This window comes from Aplysia californica, unplaced genomic scaffold, assembly GCF_000002075.1.
Source record: "Aplysia californica isolate F4 #8 unplaced genomic scaffold, AplCal3.0 scaffold00013, whole genome shotgun sequence".
Taxonomy (NCBI): Eukaryota; Metazoa; Mollusca; class Gastropoda; order Aplysiida; family Aplysiidae; genus Aplysia; species Aplysia californica.
Genome location: NW_004797283.1, coordinates 1820843 through 1836046, shown reverse-complemented (window position 1 = coordinate 1836046; position 15204 = coordinate 1820843). Strand labels below are relative to the sequence as shown.

Sequence of the window (15204 nt, the reverse complement as noted above, 5' to 3'; positions counted from 1 at the left end):
TCTGGTTTGTTTTTTTTTCTCTTGATAAATCTCTGAAAACAATACAGTGTAACTCGGATTCAACGAGGTCGCCGAGCCTGACCTAAAATCTCGTTGAATCCGAGTGGTCATTATAGTAAATATGTTTTTGTGTAGATAATTACAGGCACTGAGCAAGTAATAGTATAAAGAGAAGTAACAACTTAAGTGGTGCCTGAAGAAATGCCTTCATATTATGAGCTGTACAAAAAAAAAGGACTGATTTGTTCAAATGCTCACCTGTGTCATCTCGATTATTTGCCAAAAAGTTGTATTGCTGTGTAGAGCCTAGCACACAGCAACTTTTGATTCCATAGACCAGCGTCTAATGCATTACGTAGTTCTTCATCAAGAGTAGCTTATCATTGTAATGTTGATCAGTTGCGGGGGGGGGGGGGGGGGGGGCTGTGACGCGTTTGTACGTTCCACACCCAGACAGTGGTGTCGCCCCCATCCCCGACACGCACACACAGTCACATGTGTGCAGGCTGCCTATCCGACCCCGAGACACGCTAGAGTAGAAGACACGTGCACATGCCAACAACTCATGTGTTGGTATGAAAGAAGGCCGCTGATTGGTCGCAGGCAATGGGCTAAATGAATATTGGTTCACGATGCAGGTGCAATGGATGGTTTCCGGGAATAGATAAATTTTGTTGTGGAAGAAAAATGAGCGAAGCCACGTCTGCAGGGGCTGTTCACCCTGGAAGTGACTTCGTTGAATCCGAGCTTGCAGATTTAAGCGTTCTTTGAATCCAGGTTATTGTTATTGATTTTAAATAAGAAAAACAGGGAATCCATCTTCTTTCGTTGAATCCGAGTTCTAGTTGAATCCGAGCTCGTTAAATCTGAGTTCCACTGTATGTCACTTGCGAAGAACAGTAATTGAGATATTAAGCAGAGTGAAGATAGTCTATTTTTATTGTAATTTGGTCATCAAAAAATCAATGCAGTTCTTATCAAACTGTGAGTAGTACACCTTCAAAGAAAATCTAACAAGTACAAAGAAGGAAATAATAAACCAGTCAGTTGTTGCTGTTTTATGTGGGAAAAATCCGTGAGATGCTTAAAACTGACATGTGATTATTATACTACATTGAGTGAAATAAAGGAAGACTTGCAATATCGTAACCATCTACGACACATTTTGTGATGTGTAACTGTTTTCTGCAAGGGGCTGTTCCTTCAATCTGCAGAGGGGCTGTACCTACTGATGCCCTGTGTGTCTATTTGGATTTAAAAAATTTGTTTTGTTTATGTTTCAAAAAATTTTTTACAGTTTTAAGTGGATGTTTTCTCACCATCAACACAATTTATATCATTTAGGAGGCGGGTTTTGACTCTGTCTGTCAGGGCCATCCCGAGCTGAGAGGGATAAAATAATATCCCAACAGAAAGAAAATACTCAATGAAAACTCTGCCTATTCAGGAATCGAACTTGGGTCTCTTATATTTATATATGGCAGGGAAGCACCTAACTGCTGTCCATTTGTTAACCACTTGAAACTTTTGAGGAATCATTCACAGATCTGTATATCAATTGTAACAGTTGTCAACTGTGTTAAGTTCATGAATACACGGCAAGCCTACTTTTTTCAAAGAAAAACACTGCAAATGTTCAAATGTCAAGCGTGCCAGAAAACTGAATACAACAGTACATGCATGCGTTTTCCAAAAGTGTTGTAGGGCCTATTTCATGATTTCCAGTCTGTAAACATGCCCTATATTAAGACATGATTCATGTGAGTTACAAAGCGACAGTTATTGTCGATATGTTATAATCAGTGAAGACCTTATTTGTACGTCTAGCACACACATAGCCAACAAATTTTCTTAGAACTGCATTTTAATCTTTTTATCTAAAACACGTACATAGTGAAACTTATAGATAACGAAAAGATTTCTTCCCAATTTTGCTATGTGCATGCTAGACTGTATATATATTATGAATGATAACTGTATTTCCCTCTGGGTTTTTTAATTCATAATCAGTCAAAGCTAAATATGGGAACGATGGCTGTGTACGCCTAACCACCTACACCACATTTTTCCCCCTGAAGCAACCTTCAGAATTAGAGCACAAAAGGAAAGAGAGCAATGGAAAATCAATAACCATAGCTAAGCAGAACATAATGCAGGAGATAGAACTCAGGGCTAATGTTACATACAAACCAAAGGTTCAAATGCATTGTAGAAGAATGTGTAATTTGACAACATATTATTATGTTCTTGTTAAGGATTTCTTGGCACAGCTCGAAGGCGGAAGGGCACAGGGTGATGAGTGAGTCCCACTTTTTCTTCCAATCCAGGGGGTCCAGAAATGGGATCGGGCAGGAAGCGGAACTCTTGTATCATGGCGGACAGGAAGAGGAAGAGTTCTGCTTTAGCGATGCTCTCGCCCAAACACGCACGACTATAGGAAACAGCCAAATGAAAGGGGGAACGTATGAAAGAAATGTTTCATAATGTTACAACATGAGTTGGCTGCACTTATTTTTAGTTTTAGTAGAGGTTTACGGCGCTCACAACTGCATAAGGTCATATGAGCACCAGAAGTTTAGAGGTGTTACAAGAGAGTAACAAACATAAAAAAGAAAAAGGGGAGATAAGGACTATAGATGTTTGGAAAGAACAAGCAATCCTCACCAGAGCACCCGCCAACCATCCACTTTTTTTCCAAACACACAGACTGCAACAAAATATTGAAAGAAGTGAGTGTAGTAAGCTGGCCTACAATGTACACGTCGAGCACGAATAAGTCAACAAACACATAGAGGATTGACAACAAAGTGTTCGACACATCCATACAATTAAATTGGGTCAATCGATACCGAAAAATTAAAGATATATCAGTCGGGGAATGGCAAATTGTTCAATCTGTGCGTGATTTAAGTTTTCCTTGTTTATGTTATCTGTGTCTGGCTGTTTAAAGTAAGTTCAGCTGGACCTTCTTTTTCTTTATTGTATTTGTATCACATCAAATTACATGACATAGCACAGTAGTGATGTTTTACCGTCAAACACTCACGTGAGATTCGTGTAGAAAACAAACATTGCGAGTGGTTGATGGGTGCTCTGATGTGGTTTTCTCCTTCTTTCCTATCAAACATCTGTCCTATCAGATTCATCCCTTATCTCCTCCTTTTTTATGTTTGTTACTCTCTTGTAACATAACACCTCAAAATGTAATTTTCAGCACTTAAACTTAAATACATGTATATATATCATTTTTATATGACCTAATACTAGTGTTGCAGGTACCATAAAACTCTCAGTTTTATACATATATACAAAATTTTAAACAAACATTGCATTGCATTGGCCTACTCCTGCAAGTGAGAAAGAAAGCATCAAGTTCTTCTTTGTTTGTGAAATTGAAATTCTGAAGACTGGCACCTATCCGGACCAATCTCAGATATAATTTAAAAGGATTCAGACGTCCGCATGCTGATCAAGTTCATCACTCAATAATAATTAATATATATGGATCACATGGACAGGCTCGCTTTACGCTATGCTGAGACATTCCATACACGTCATTCCGGCGTCTGTGGTGTTACGGATACGCCCTTCACCTTCACTTTCGCACGCACGCACGCACGCACGCAGAACATTTTTATCGAGTATCTTTGTCTTTCTGCTGGGATGTTGTATTTGTATCCCTCTTAGCCCGGGTTGACCCTCTCCTCAGGCAGGGTCGGAAGCCTGCGTCCTAAATGTTCTAAATTGTGTTGACACAGGTGTGAAAAGCTGTCCCCGTGGTTTTATGCACCCTGCATAATTTAGCAAAATTTAATTTTTTTTTGCATAATTTCTGATTATTTTCATGTATCATTCTTTGTTAAAATTAACAGAATCGCATAATTTCACGTTTTTGGACTCATTTTGCATAATTTCAGAATTTTTCTTGCATAAAACGGCGGGGATAGAAACAGACAGAACAAGATTTAATAAAAATTATTCATGTCATTCTTTCGAACCCCTCATCCTGAACATGAATGATTTATGTACGTACAGCCGAACCTAGTTATACCGCTGCATTGGGCTTGGGAATAACATAAAGTTGGCGGTATAGCGGGATACCATCGATTGCCATCTTGACTAGTGGAAGACTGGTACATTGTATTGTAGTAGTGGTAGAGACTGGAGAGACAAACTATGGCCAGTCTTACCTCATCTAGATCTTTCTTGCCCCGATTGCCACTCAAAGTTAAAAAAATATAAGTAGCAACTAATTACAGTTACAACTCTAGCTGTAGTAAGAAAGAAACAAAGATCAGAAGAGCTAGGCTGTATATTATGTGACGGGTTTTTTACCTAACACATTATCTCGTCAGTCCTCGCGTTAGATCTAGTTAGACCTAGACCTATCCTGTTGGTGTGAGCATGAGTCCTCACAACATAAATTTTTAAAAGACTTACGGGCGCCCGTTATCTTTAGGTGATTGGGCTGATACATGTGTACATATACATGTATCTGGCGACGCTAGATACATTATAATTTGCTGACAGGCTGAGTTGGTACAGTTCCTTTAAGGTTTCTCCGAACGACTTTAAATTTTCAACCCTATTTTGTTGGGGGGGGGGGGGGGGTTAAAAAAAATTAATTATTAGTATTGGTCGAAGTAGCCCAGGTTTTTCTAAATCAATTACAGTGGAACTCGGATTCAACGAGGTCGCCGGGCCTGACCTAAAATCTCGTTGAATCCGAGTGTTCGTTATAGCAAAAATGAGGTTTTGTGTAGATAATTACAGGCACTAAGCAAGTAATATATAAATTAAATAGAAGTCACAAGTAGCGCCTGAAATGCCTGCATATTATGAGCTGTGTAAAAAAAAAAAGACCCGATTCGTTCAAAAATGCACACGCCTGAGTCATCTCGATTATTTACCAAACAGTTGTGTCGCTGTGTAGAGCCTAGCATACGGCAACTTTTTATTCCATAGACCAGCGCACAAATCATTATGTAGATCAACGTCAAGATTAGCTTATCATCGTAATAGTGATCTGTTGCCGAGGAGGAAAAAAGACTGTGACGCGTTTGTATCTGTGACGTTCAAAGCCCGGACCGCTAGTGCCCAAACGCACACACAGCCACACACATGCAGGCTACCCATCTGACCCCGACACACGCCAGAGTAGACATGTGCGCGTGTCAACAACGCATGTGTTTGTTGTATGAAAAAAGGCCGCTGATTTGTCGCATGCAATCGGCTTAGTGAATAATGGCTCACGATGCATGTGCAATGGGTGGTTTCCGGGGATAGATAAAGTTCGTTCTGGAAGAAAAATGAGCGAAGCTGCGTCTGCGGGGGCTGTTCACCGTGGAAGCGACCTCGTTGAATCCGAGCTCGCTGATTTAGTTGCTCGTTGAATCCGGGTTATTTTTTATTGATTTTAAAGAAGAAGAAAAAAACCGGGGAATCTATCTCATGTCGTTGAATCCGAGTTCTCGTTGAATCCGAGTTCCACTGTACATGTATAACATTTTCAAAATAGATGCAAATCCGGAGAAATTCAACAAGCGCTAGGAACTCGGAACAGTAAATAAGCCGAGCTCGCAAAGATGTGTGTGCGAAAGAGATTACATGTACATGTATCAAGCAGCCACTGTGTGGGTGCCGTTGTAAAGTGTTGGCCTACCTTTTCGCTGGCGGTAAAGTGGGACAAATTTACATTAGTTTCCACAAGAACCGCACAACAGTTTGTGGATGGCGGTATAAAAAATTAGTGTAACGGAATAAATGCTGTGTTTATAGACGTTCCCTTTCGTACATCGGCAACACCTGGTGGTAAGCGGGGCTGGCGGTATAAGAAGGTTTGACTGTTACTGATACACTGGAAACGAAACTACAGTACAACTTAGTACAAGTCATTATGTAAATTAGTAACATCAGAGTGCCCTCTCTCTCTCTCTCTCTCTCTCTCTCTCTCTCTCTCTCTCTCTCTCTCTCTCTCTCTCTCTCTCTCTCTCTCTCTGACTGACTGACTTTCCATGGAAGTCATACACTAGACTGTCATTCCCGTTCAGAACGTTAGTGTAGAGTAGATCCTGTAAGAAATACAGTGAGTGTCGCATTCAACGAGGTTGCCGGGACCGGCTTGTTGTCCTCGTTGGATCCAACCTATCGTTGAACGTGAATGAGGCTAAGAAAGGAGACCAGTTATTACATGTATAATATTACACGATGTACGGATACCAGTACATGTAACTAAAACAGTTGTTCCCCCTGATGACGAAAATCTCAAACAGCATCAATGTGCGTGAGTTTAAGCTGTGTTCTGACCGTCATTTCTGCATTAACATTTTTTTTCCAGAACACTTCTCGTCGGGAAACGTACCCTCTCACATCTAGGCCTAGATCTAGCTACATAAAGTGAAGGCGGGGGCTTGGATTTTCTGATCATGGGAAGAAAAAAAAATGAAGGTTTCGATCTAGACATACCCATCCAGAGTTCGTCCAGTTTCACCAGAGATGGTTTCACACAGCCCCCATCGCGTTCCCACTCATCCCTACTTAGGCTAACCCCCGCCCGTCCTCTTGGCGTTGGGGTCCATATTACGAGGCACTTTAGATCTAGCAATACAATGTGTTAGGGATCGAGGATGGGCCTTATGCTTCACGTCACATGGGGAGAAAGGATAAACATTCTTCGCTTTAGGGGCCGCTGATTGCTTTTACAACATATTTGGTTATCGCGACCTCGTTGAAAGCGACTTCGGTCTGTTTGCAACCTCGTTGGAGCCGACGTACATTTACAAAGAGATATAGAGGAAAAAATCGGGGATTAACGATTGCCTCGTTGGAGCCGACTTCTCGTTGAATGTGACCTCGTTGAATGCGGCTGCCACTGTAATGGGAGGGGGGGGGGGAGACCTGGTTACCTGCCCACAGCGAAGGGGATGAACTCTTCGGGTTTCACGATGTTGCCTTCCTCGTCAAAGAACCTCTCCGGTCGAAAGTTCATGGGATCACCCCAGGCTTTTTCGTCGTGCAGAACGCTGTCCAAAAATGGCAACACGACCGAACCCTGTGGATCGTAGTACGAAGCAAAGAGTGACGAGAGTGCACCTCGGCGTTGGGGAAACAGGCACCAATCACTTATATACGCCGTACAATTTGCCATTCCCCGCAAGATTGATAAGCTCTTATATTATTTTTTATCGGTTTACCCGAAGTACGGATCATGTATCAAAGTGAGGCATCGTGGTGAAAAAAGGCGCACGTTGAGAAGAAACCGGCATTTGTCTGCCAGTTCGGCAATTTTTTCGAGTTTTCTTATTTTGGCTGAACACCTTTCATGATTATGTCCATTTTAAAACACATTTCTGTGTGAATTGTACTGGAAAATGTTGATTTAAGACACTAAAAATCTTAATTTGCAATTTCCTAGGACTAGGACTCTGAAGCATTGGAAGTCACTTAACTTTAGCGACCACTTTCTCGCTAATTTTACCTCTAAAACCAAGCAATCCCCTCCTCCGTCAATCGCAAATATCTCTACATCTATTCAAGACAGATGGGTATTTTTCTCATTGAAAGCAAGACAAATGAACAGGTTAAGAGTATTAAGACGATACTATATGGTAACCCCACTTACTTGCCCCAAAATTGACGAACGCTTGATTCCACTGCGTCATAACACAGTCGCTAACTTAGAATTACAAAGTTCTATCTGCTTAGTGGGTCTAGAATCTACCTAATTTTGAGAAATTTGACGTCAACAATTTTGAGTTTCACAACATGTCAAGCTTTTTCGAATGCAATCCTTTGAAGTTGAATATCTTGATCTGATAACGACTCCGAATAATCTTACGATTATGGTAGAGCTGATATAACATTACTTGGTTTGTGATCTCATGGTCTTAAATCTAGTAACTCAAAAGGCCAAAATGTCAAATAGAACTTTAATTCTAAGGTAGCGAACTGTCAATCCCTGACGTGTTTGAGTTATCTGTGCTCGACTGTAAATACATTGTAATTCCACACAGACAACTCTTGCTGCTGACTCACCTTAGGAATGAAGTAGCCGCGATATGTATAGTCTTGCCTACATGCGTGTGGTACGATGAAGGGTCCAATACTGGCCAGCCTCTGAGTCTCCATGATCACAACGTTCAAGTACTTCAGTTTGGGTCGGTCCTGTAACGTGGGGCGTTTCTCAAGCCCTACGTGCTCCTCTATTTCTCTATACACTCGTTCCTGTTAATGCAACAAGAGTAAGACATGGTTTGAAGAAAGCATTTTTAAAAATTTTAAATTATTTTAAGATGTCAACCATGTGTATGTTGGCCACTCAACGTGTGCATGCATGGGAACGGCAAACTTGGCACTCTGATTAAAAGAAGAAGAAAAACTCGCTCTGAAAATACCTCGACACCAAAAACATAATACGCAACAGTAGGAACAAAAAGCACTCATCCTCTTAATTTGTATTCGGCATTACATATTACTGCTCTTACTTCAAACGAAGCAGTTGTCCCCGAGAACAGAGAATGAGACATAGATGATAGACTAGTTTGTTGATTTTGCTTCGTTGTTGTTTTTGTTTTTAATTTCAAGCTGGCGATTAAAGAAGGGGTGAGAAAAACTAAAAACTCTGAAAGAAAGTGAACAGCAACAGCAGGAACTGTTAAGTATGTATTATACATTGTAATATAGAGAGTGAGTGTGTGTGTGTGTTTGTTTGTTTGTGTGTGTGTGTGTGTGTGTGTGTGTGTGTGTGTGTGACGACATGGTGAAATGAGGCACTCTTTGATTTTTTTTTAATTTATTTTTTAAATGTTTTAATTAATTTTTATTACTATTTTTTTTAAACACAGAGTTACCTGAATCACCTAAGTTAAACTTAAACGTTGTTCATTTGTTCAGCTTTCGATTTAAAAAACTGTCATCTATCTTTAAAAAGTCGAGGTATAATAATACAGGGTGATCCAAAAAAAACCTTTACAGCTATTTTTCTGAATATCTCGCGCAAAATTTGCTCTAGAACGCTGTAATTTGGAACAGACATAATTCATTCAAAAGGAATTTGTTAGATATTAACTCCACGAAGAAGACACATGGTTTTGAAAACGGAAACGGCTAAAAGAAAAAAGCACCTAAAAGTGACGCCAAGGGTCTTGAGGGCACCTAAGCATTCTCTCCATGCCGTGCCTAGAACACTTACGAAATGTCAGGGATGGTGGGTTTGTGGAGCGGTAATGTTCAATACAAAAGCTCTCTGCTCTTTACCAAATGTAGCCATGATCTAAGCAGGCAAACAAAATTTGGGAAAAATAATATCTGCAGACTTTTATTGACTTGTTAGACTGCTGTAACTCGCAATATGGTGCTATTGTTGCAACTTTTAGTAGTAGGCCTGATGCGAACTGGTGCGACATGCTATAAAAATGGCCACAAGGTTGAAAATGGGTTGGGTTTTTTTAATGCGCTATGTAGAGCAAAACCATTCTATGGACATCTAAAATACATATCAGACAAATTCCTTTTGGCTTCCAAACGTTATGCCCAAATCTGAAATTCAAAACTTCAGTATGGAGGAAGGTATTTACAAAACAAGTTGTAAAGTGGGGTTTTTTTTGGAACACCCTGTATGTGGTTGAAAGAGGTGTGGGTCGCCTCGCGTCAGAGGCGATATTGGTTAGAGAGAGAGAGAGAGAGAGAGAGAGAGAGAGAGAGAGAGAGAGAGAGAGAGAGAGTGTGTGTGTGTGTGTGTATTCTTACCTGAACTTCAGGGTTTCGTAGCATGTAAACGAGTGCCCATTTAATAGTGGTGGACGTTGTTTCCGTCCCAGCGTTGAATAGATCAATGATGATGTTGAGGAGCTGGTTCTTGTCCTGATATGTCTTTTGACCACGATCCATCTTTGACTGCATCTCTTTCAAATAGGAAGCAATGAAATTCGCATTTGGCTGAGTGCCTGCTTCAATCTCTTTTATATATTTGTTTGCAAATAATTCCTTTACGTTAACGAAATTTCTGAATAGCCTTTTGGACCCCCACAAATCGCCAGGCAAAAGCAGAAGAATTGGAAAGTACCGTGTGGGTGAAATGGCTTGGAGAAGTTTGAAATTCTCAAACATGTCCCTTACGATCTCTTTAAAGAAAGGGTCGTCGTACTCAAAACGGCTTCCCTTGAGAATGTTACAAATAATGTTCGATATAGCCAACGTGATTGGATAATCCAGGTCAACTGTTCTTCCACCGACTTCTTCTTTGACATATTTCAAGAAATGTTCGGCTTCTTCGCTGATCTTGTCCGCCAGCAAATCCTTGCCCATGCCCATTTCCCGGAGAATGTTCACTGTCACGGTCCGCTGCTCTTTCCAGTTCGCTCCATTAGCAAGGGTCAGTCCGACGTCCGTTCGCCCAAGCTTTTCTCCTAAAGGAATAGAAATGGAAACAAAATGAAAATCATCAACGTGTATGATTATTATAGTTTAGAGATGTAAAAACCATTTCAATTCAGGCGGGCACCGCTTTGTAGAGGGCTAACCTTCTTAAAGTGCAAGAACAGTGCTATCCGGTTTGGAGACGTTTCTAGCTTTGTACCCGCTGACCTCTCCGTACGACAAACGTGGGAGCTGGATTGTCTCTTTCTCTCTGCATCGCCGCCACAGTGGGTTTCATTTCCGGTCCTTTTTTTTATCCAGAAGCATTTTAGTACGTGCAGCACTAAAATGTCCCCCAGCTTGGCCCCATGCTTTTTCATTGTCTGCTGTTTTGAACACGTGTATAGACAAGTGTCGCACAAAACAAAAATGGAATCCACATTCACCAATGAATTTATACTAATCGCTGCTGTAGAAAAGAGAAAGCATCTGTACTATAAACCAGATATCCAATACTACACACTTTTCTTCGTCACCCAGAATTTCTTAAACAAAGGTGGTGGTGGTCGCCAAAATTATCACTTTGTTGGAATATTGGATGAACCCCATAGTGCCTTCTTTTTATCCAGAGCATTAACATGAGCTGCAAAGCCTCCATTCTTTGTTCACATTGTTGTTTTAACGGGCCGGCGTCTCCAAACTGAATTCAGGGGGCTATCGTGGTCTAGAGACTAGAGGTTAAGGTGTTCGCCTCTCATTCAGTAGGTCATGGGTTCGAATCCAGAAAGCGACGGAAAATGTTCTTCTTTAAATTTTCTCCTTTCACACCCTTTCCTGCTCTCTAACAATGTTCTGTCGTCTGCTTTCGTCTCCACTTTCTGCCCCTACCCCCTCACCTCCTTTGCCCCCTCACTACTCCTTGGCTCCTTCTTACAGCTATCTTTCAGCCACACCCCTAATCTTATGGTAGGTAAGATCTAACACATAGCCTTCTCGGGAAAAGGTGAAAACTCCTGGAGGTTCCGTGTGCAAGTTACCAACGTTAAAGATCCCTTGGTGGTCCAAAATCGATAAGAGTAGGCTTCGGCTAGAACCGGGGCAAAATTAAAAATTTCCTACCAACTGGTAATGTTTATTGTGTCCGGCGCGGCGATGCCCTCAAACAGTTTCGAGCGCCCTAAAACACTTACCAAAAAAACAACAACAAACAAACAGCAACAACAAAAATCCATTCCATTGGAAAATCGTAATCACCACACACACTTTCTCCAACGTCAAGACTCACCAACAGGAGTGACCGGCCGATGTCCAAAAGCGTGTGCCTCTTTTACTAGGGCTTCCTTTAGGATTTCATGACTGGCCAAAACGACCACGAGTCTCTGCCCAATGTAAAAGCTGTAGATGTCACCCAGCTGCTTAGCCCATCTCATGCATTGTTTGCGGGGATTGTGGTCAAGGAGGTGGTAGTGTCCTAAAAAAGGCAGGCTTTGCACCAGAAAACAAAATAGGGCGAGAGGAAGACATAGAAAAGAAAAAAAAAGATCACATTTTCAACTACGAATAAATAAGGATGATTTTCTTTATTTTGACAAGCAAAACAATCAATAGATTACAGTAGAATTTAGATTTTGAAACAGCTGTTTCTTTAAGCTCGGATTATCTTATTTAATGCAACCCAATGGCCATCCATTTCGAAACCGTCTCATTGAGATTGGCCGGCTTGAGACTGTTTGACGGTATTCATTTTTTTTAAATGAATAAATAAAACCTGTATTCCGGAACCACTCGGTATCCGGGACTACCAGACAACGTTTACGTTGGGAGGGGGGGGGGGGGGTATTGAGGGTTTTTCAGAATTACCACTCTGCTTTTGATTTTTCCACAATTCAGTTACCAATTTGCTCACTCAAAGAAAAAAAAAAGATAAGCTACTAGACGGGCAATGCGCAAAAATCTGAGCAGACGAGGAAGACAATATTAATTGTATGCCCGCCCAGGATGAGCCTGGGATATTTTCAAGACCAATGAGATAATAACATTGAAACGTTTCCTTAGGTAGCATATTTATAAGTAGCTTGTAAAATGTCTGTTAAATTACTCCTTGGGAGCATCCTTTAACTGAAATTTATTCAGGACCACTGGTCTCGGTGCTTTTTCTTCATGAATAGACTTCTCCTTAATCATTTTTTAAAAGTTTTATTTGGAGCAGAAACCTTGGGGGGGGGGGGGGCTATTTCCTCCGCACATTGCTTTGTGAGGGGAGGGGTCATGGTAACATGTTCATGAAGGGTGTAACGTAACAGAATATTCTCTTCACCTGATTCCAACTTGAGGTGGGATGTTTCCAGGATTTTTAGGCGTAAATATCCATAGAATAGTGAAAAGAAAAACCAACAGCAGAAGAACTACGCCTGTCGAGCTGACAGAGGAAAACAGACAGTCCAGCATCTGAAAAAAAAGATGTTTAAAAAATCGACATAATAATATACAGGGTGATCCACCAAAAATTTACAACTTGAAAAAAAAAAATTTCCCCCACACTGAAGTTTTGCGGTTCAAATTTGGACACAACATGTAGAAGTCAAAAGGAATTTGTTTGATATTCATTTTAGATAAATCCGCAGAATAGTTTTGCTCTACATAGCGCGTAAAAAAACAACCCATTATCAGCTATGTCCCCATTTTTGTAAAGTGACGCACTAGTTCGCATTAGACCTATCACTAAAAATCCTAACGATTACGCCGTATTGCAAGCTACAGTAGTCTAACAGGCCAAAAGAAGTTTGCAGATAGTCTTTCTCAAGTTTCTTTTGCCTGCTGAGATCATGGTTAAGATTAGTGAAGAGCATGCTAGCAAAGAGCTTTTTGTATTGAACATTTCCTCAACACCAACTCATTTTGTAAGTTTCGCACAAGGCACGGAAATTATGTCAGAGTGCCCTTAAGGCCTTCTTTGATGTCAAGGGTGAAAATGGTCCATCAGTTAGGACCTGTAGAGAATCAGAACTAAAAATTCCCAAACAAAACGGCCATTTCAGGTCAAACACACTCCGTTCGCACCCTTTTAAACGTCACCAGGGTGCGGAATTCAGTAGATGAGCCCCATTAGACGTCTGCCCGTAGACGATGTCTGCACCAATGACTTTCCTACATCTCAACAATCCGCATTCTCAAGGCAAATCTTCATCTACGACTGTCTCATTTTCCCGTTCGTGAAGCTATCAGAGGATAGCAACGTGTTCATGATTCCTCGATCGTCTTGAAAAGCGTGAAATTCCAGTACTTAAAAAATATGTTTTTTTAACTCTGTAGGAGAAAGAAATATTGTTTAAAGGTTACAGGGATTGAAAGATTAGATTTTATAAATAAAAGGAAAGGAAATAACAAACCAATCGTTTTATGACTTTTCTTACAAGATCTTTAAAATTGTTGCATTTTGCATTTATAGGTGGTTTTTATAAAAGCGATTTCCGTTTTAAAAAAATAAGTTTCTTCTTTATTAATTTTATGTCAAACAAATTTCTTTTGAATGAATTATATCAGTTCCAAATTGCAACATTCTAGTACAAATTTTGTGCAAGATATTCAGAAAAAAAGTTGTTAAGTTTTTTGGGGGGATCAGCCTGTACATAACGTGTCAGTTCATACTTTTGTATTCACGACAACTTTCTAAACGAGATTGTTCAGTCAGATTTCCGTTCTAACTTTTTAGTCATATTATGTACAAAGGGCCCTGGGCCTTCGCCATAAAGTGCAATAGTCTCCAGGGGCGAGCGGCTCGTGGGTCTAAAAAGTGGGCGTGCACAATTAACTTAAAGCAGGTGGTAAATGAGATGTATTCTTCATCCTACTTGTTGGGACAAAATCTACATGAACAAGAAGTATACCCTTCGTTCTTTTGCTGCAGCAAATTTTGTTGACGAAGTCGGGGGTGCTGTCAATGATGTCCTTGTGGATCAATTTAAATGTGAGAGCATTCAGTCTCTCTTGTCCGATTGTAGAATGGGAGAATGTCTTTATTCGTTTCGATGTATTGAAACTTCGTTCAGCCTCAACAGCCGTCCCTCCTCAATGCTTTCAGTTTGGGGAATTGACGGAAGGTTATTTTTATAGAATTCTACCTTTCTTTTCCATGAACACAACATTCTATCTGGCCGAGCCAGGAACGCAGAGCGATTTCAGCGCTGTAATGATTGACCAAACATATCTTTTAATACTCCCCTTTGTTAGCCCCTGAGATGTCGAACTCTCGTGTATAAGAAACGCTTTGCTCATTATTCTAAACCTTCAGTTTTAGCTTTCTTCCACTCGCTGAAAACTTTAAACTAAAACTGGGTTTTAAGTTCACATTTCACTGTCAAGAGGCCACTACGTGGGTCATTAGAGTTTTTTGTTTGTTTGTTTGTTGTTGCTGTTATTGTTTTTTGGGTGTTGTATAACTTGACAACACATGCTATTTAGAAGGCATTTTGTGTGTGTGTGTGTGCCTGTGTGTGTGTGTGTGTGTGTGTGTGTGTGTGTGTGTGTGTGTGTGTGTGTGTGTGTGTGTGCGTGTACTAAAAACAGCATCTGGTCTGAATTTTTTTTAAAAATATGTAGGTGTTTTTACGCTCCCATCGTCTCAAATTAGATCATATAGGAGGCGGGGCTCCGACCCTGCCTGTCCAGGTCAACCTTAGTGACAGAACATCCCAGCGGCCTGAAGAGGAAAGAATAACGAAGAAGAAAATACGACAAAGTTTGGCTTATATTGTACATATGTGTATATAATATAGGCCTATCCTTGTGTGCGATTCGGCCATTGCAGTCACTGATGGTGGGCAATTCCGTCTCCAAATTCCACCTCTT

The 15204-nt window shown here is 40.7% G+C and overlaps 1 protein-coding gene across 1 annotated transcript in view; it reads right to left on the bottom strand.

The window, feature by feature from the left end:
* Window positions 1-918: 918 nt before the first annotated feature.
* The window catches only part of LOC101860781 (cytochrome P450 2J2), a 17396-nt gene continuing 3110 nt past the window's right edge, over window positions 919-15204 (bottom strand). Inside the window, exons 2-7 of the mRNA XM_005090201.3 lie at window positions 12674-12804; window positions 11642-11841; window positions 9748-10406; window positions 8035-8223; window positions 6906-7051; window positions 919-2431 (exon numbers count right to left, since the gene is read on the bottom strand). Coding sequence (XP_005090258.2) covers window positions 2251-2431; window positions 6906-7051; window positions 8035-8223; window positions 9748-10406; window positions 11642-11841; window positions 12674-12804 — 1506 coding nt within the window. The 3' untranslated portion in view covers window positions 919-2250. The remainder of the gene's footprint in view (window positions 2432-6905; window positions 7052-8034; window positions 8224-9747; window positions 10407-11641; window positions 11842-12673; window positions 12805-15204) is intronic.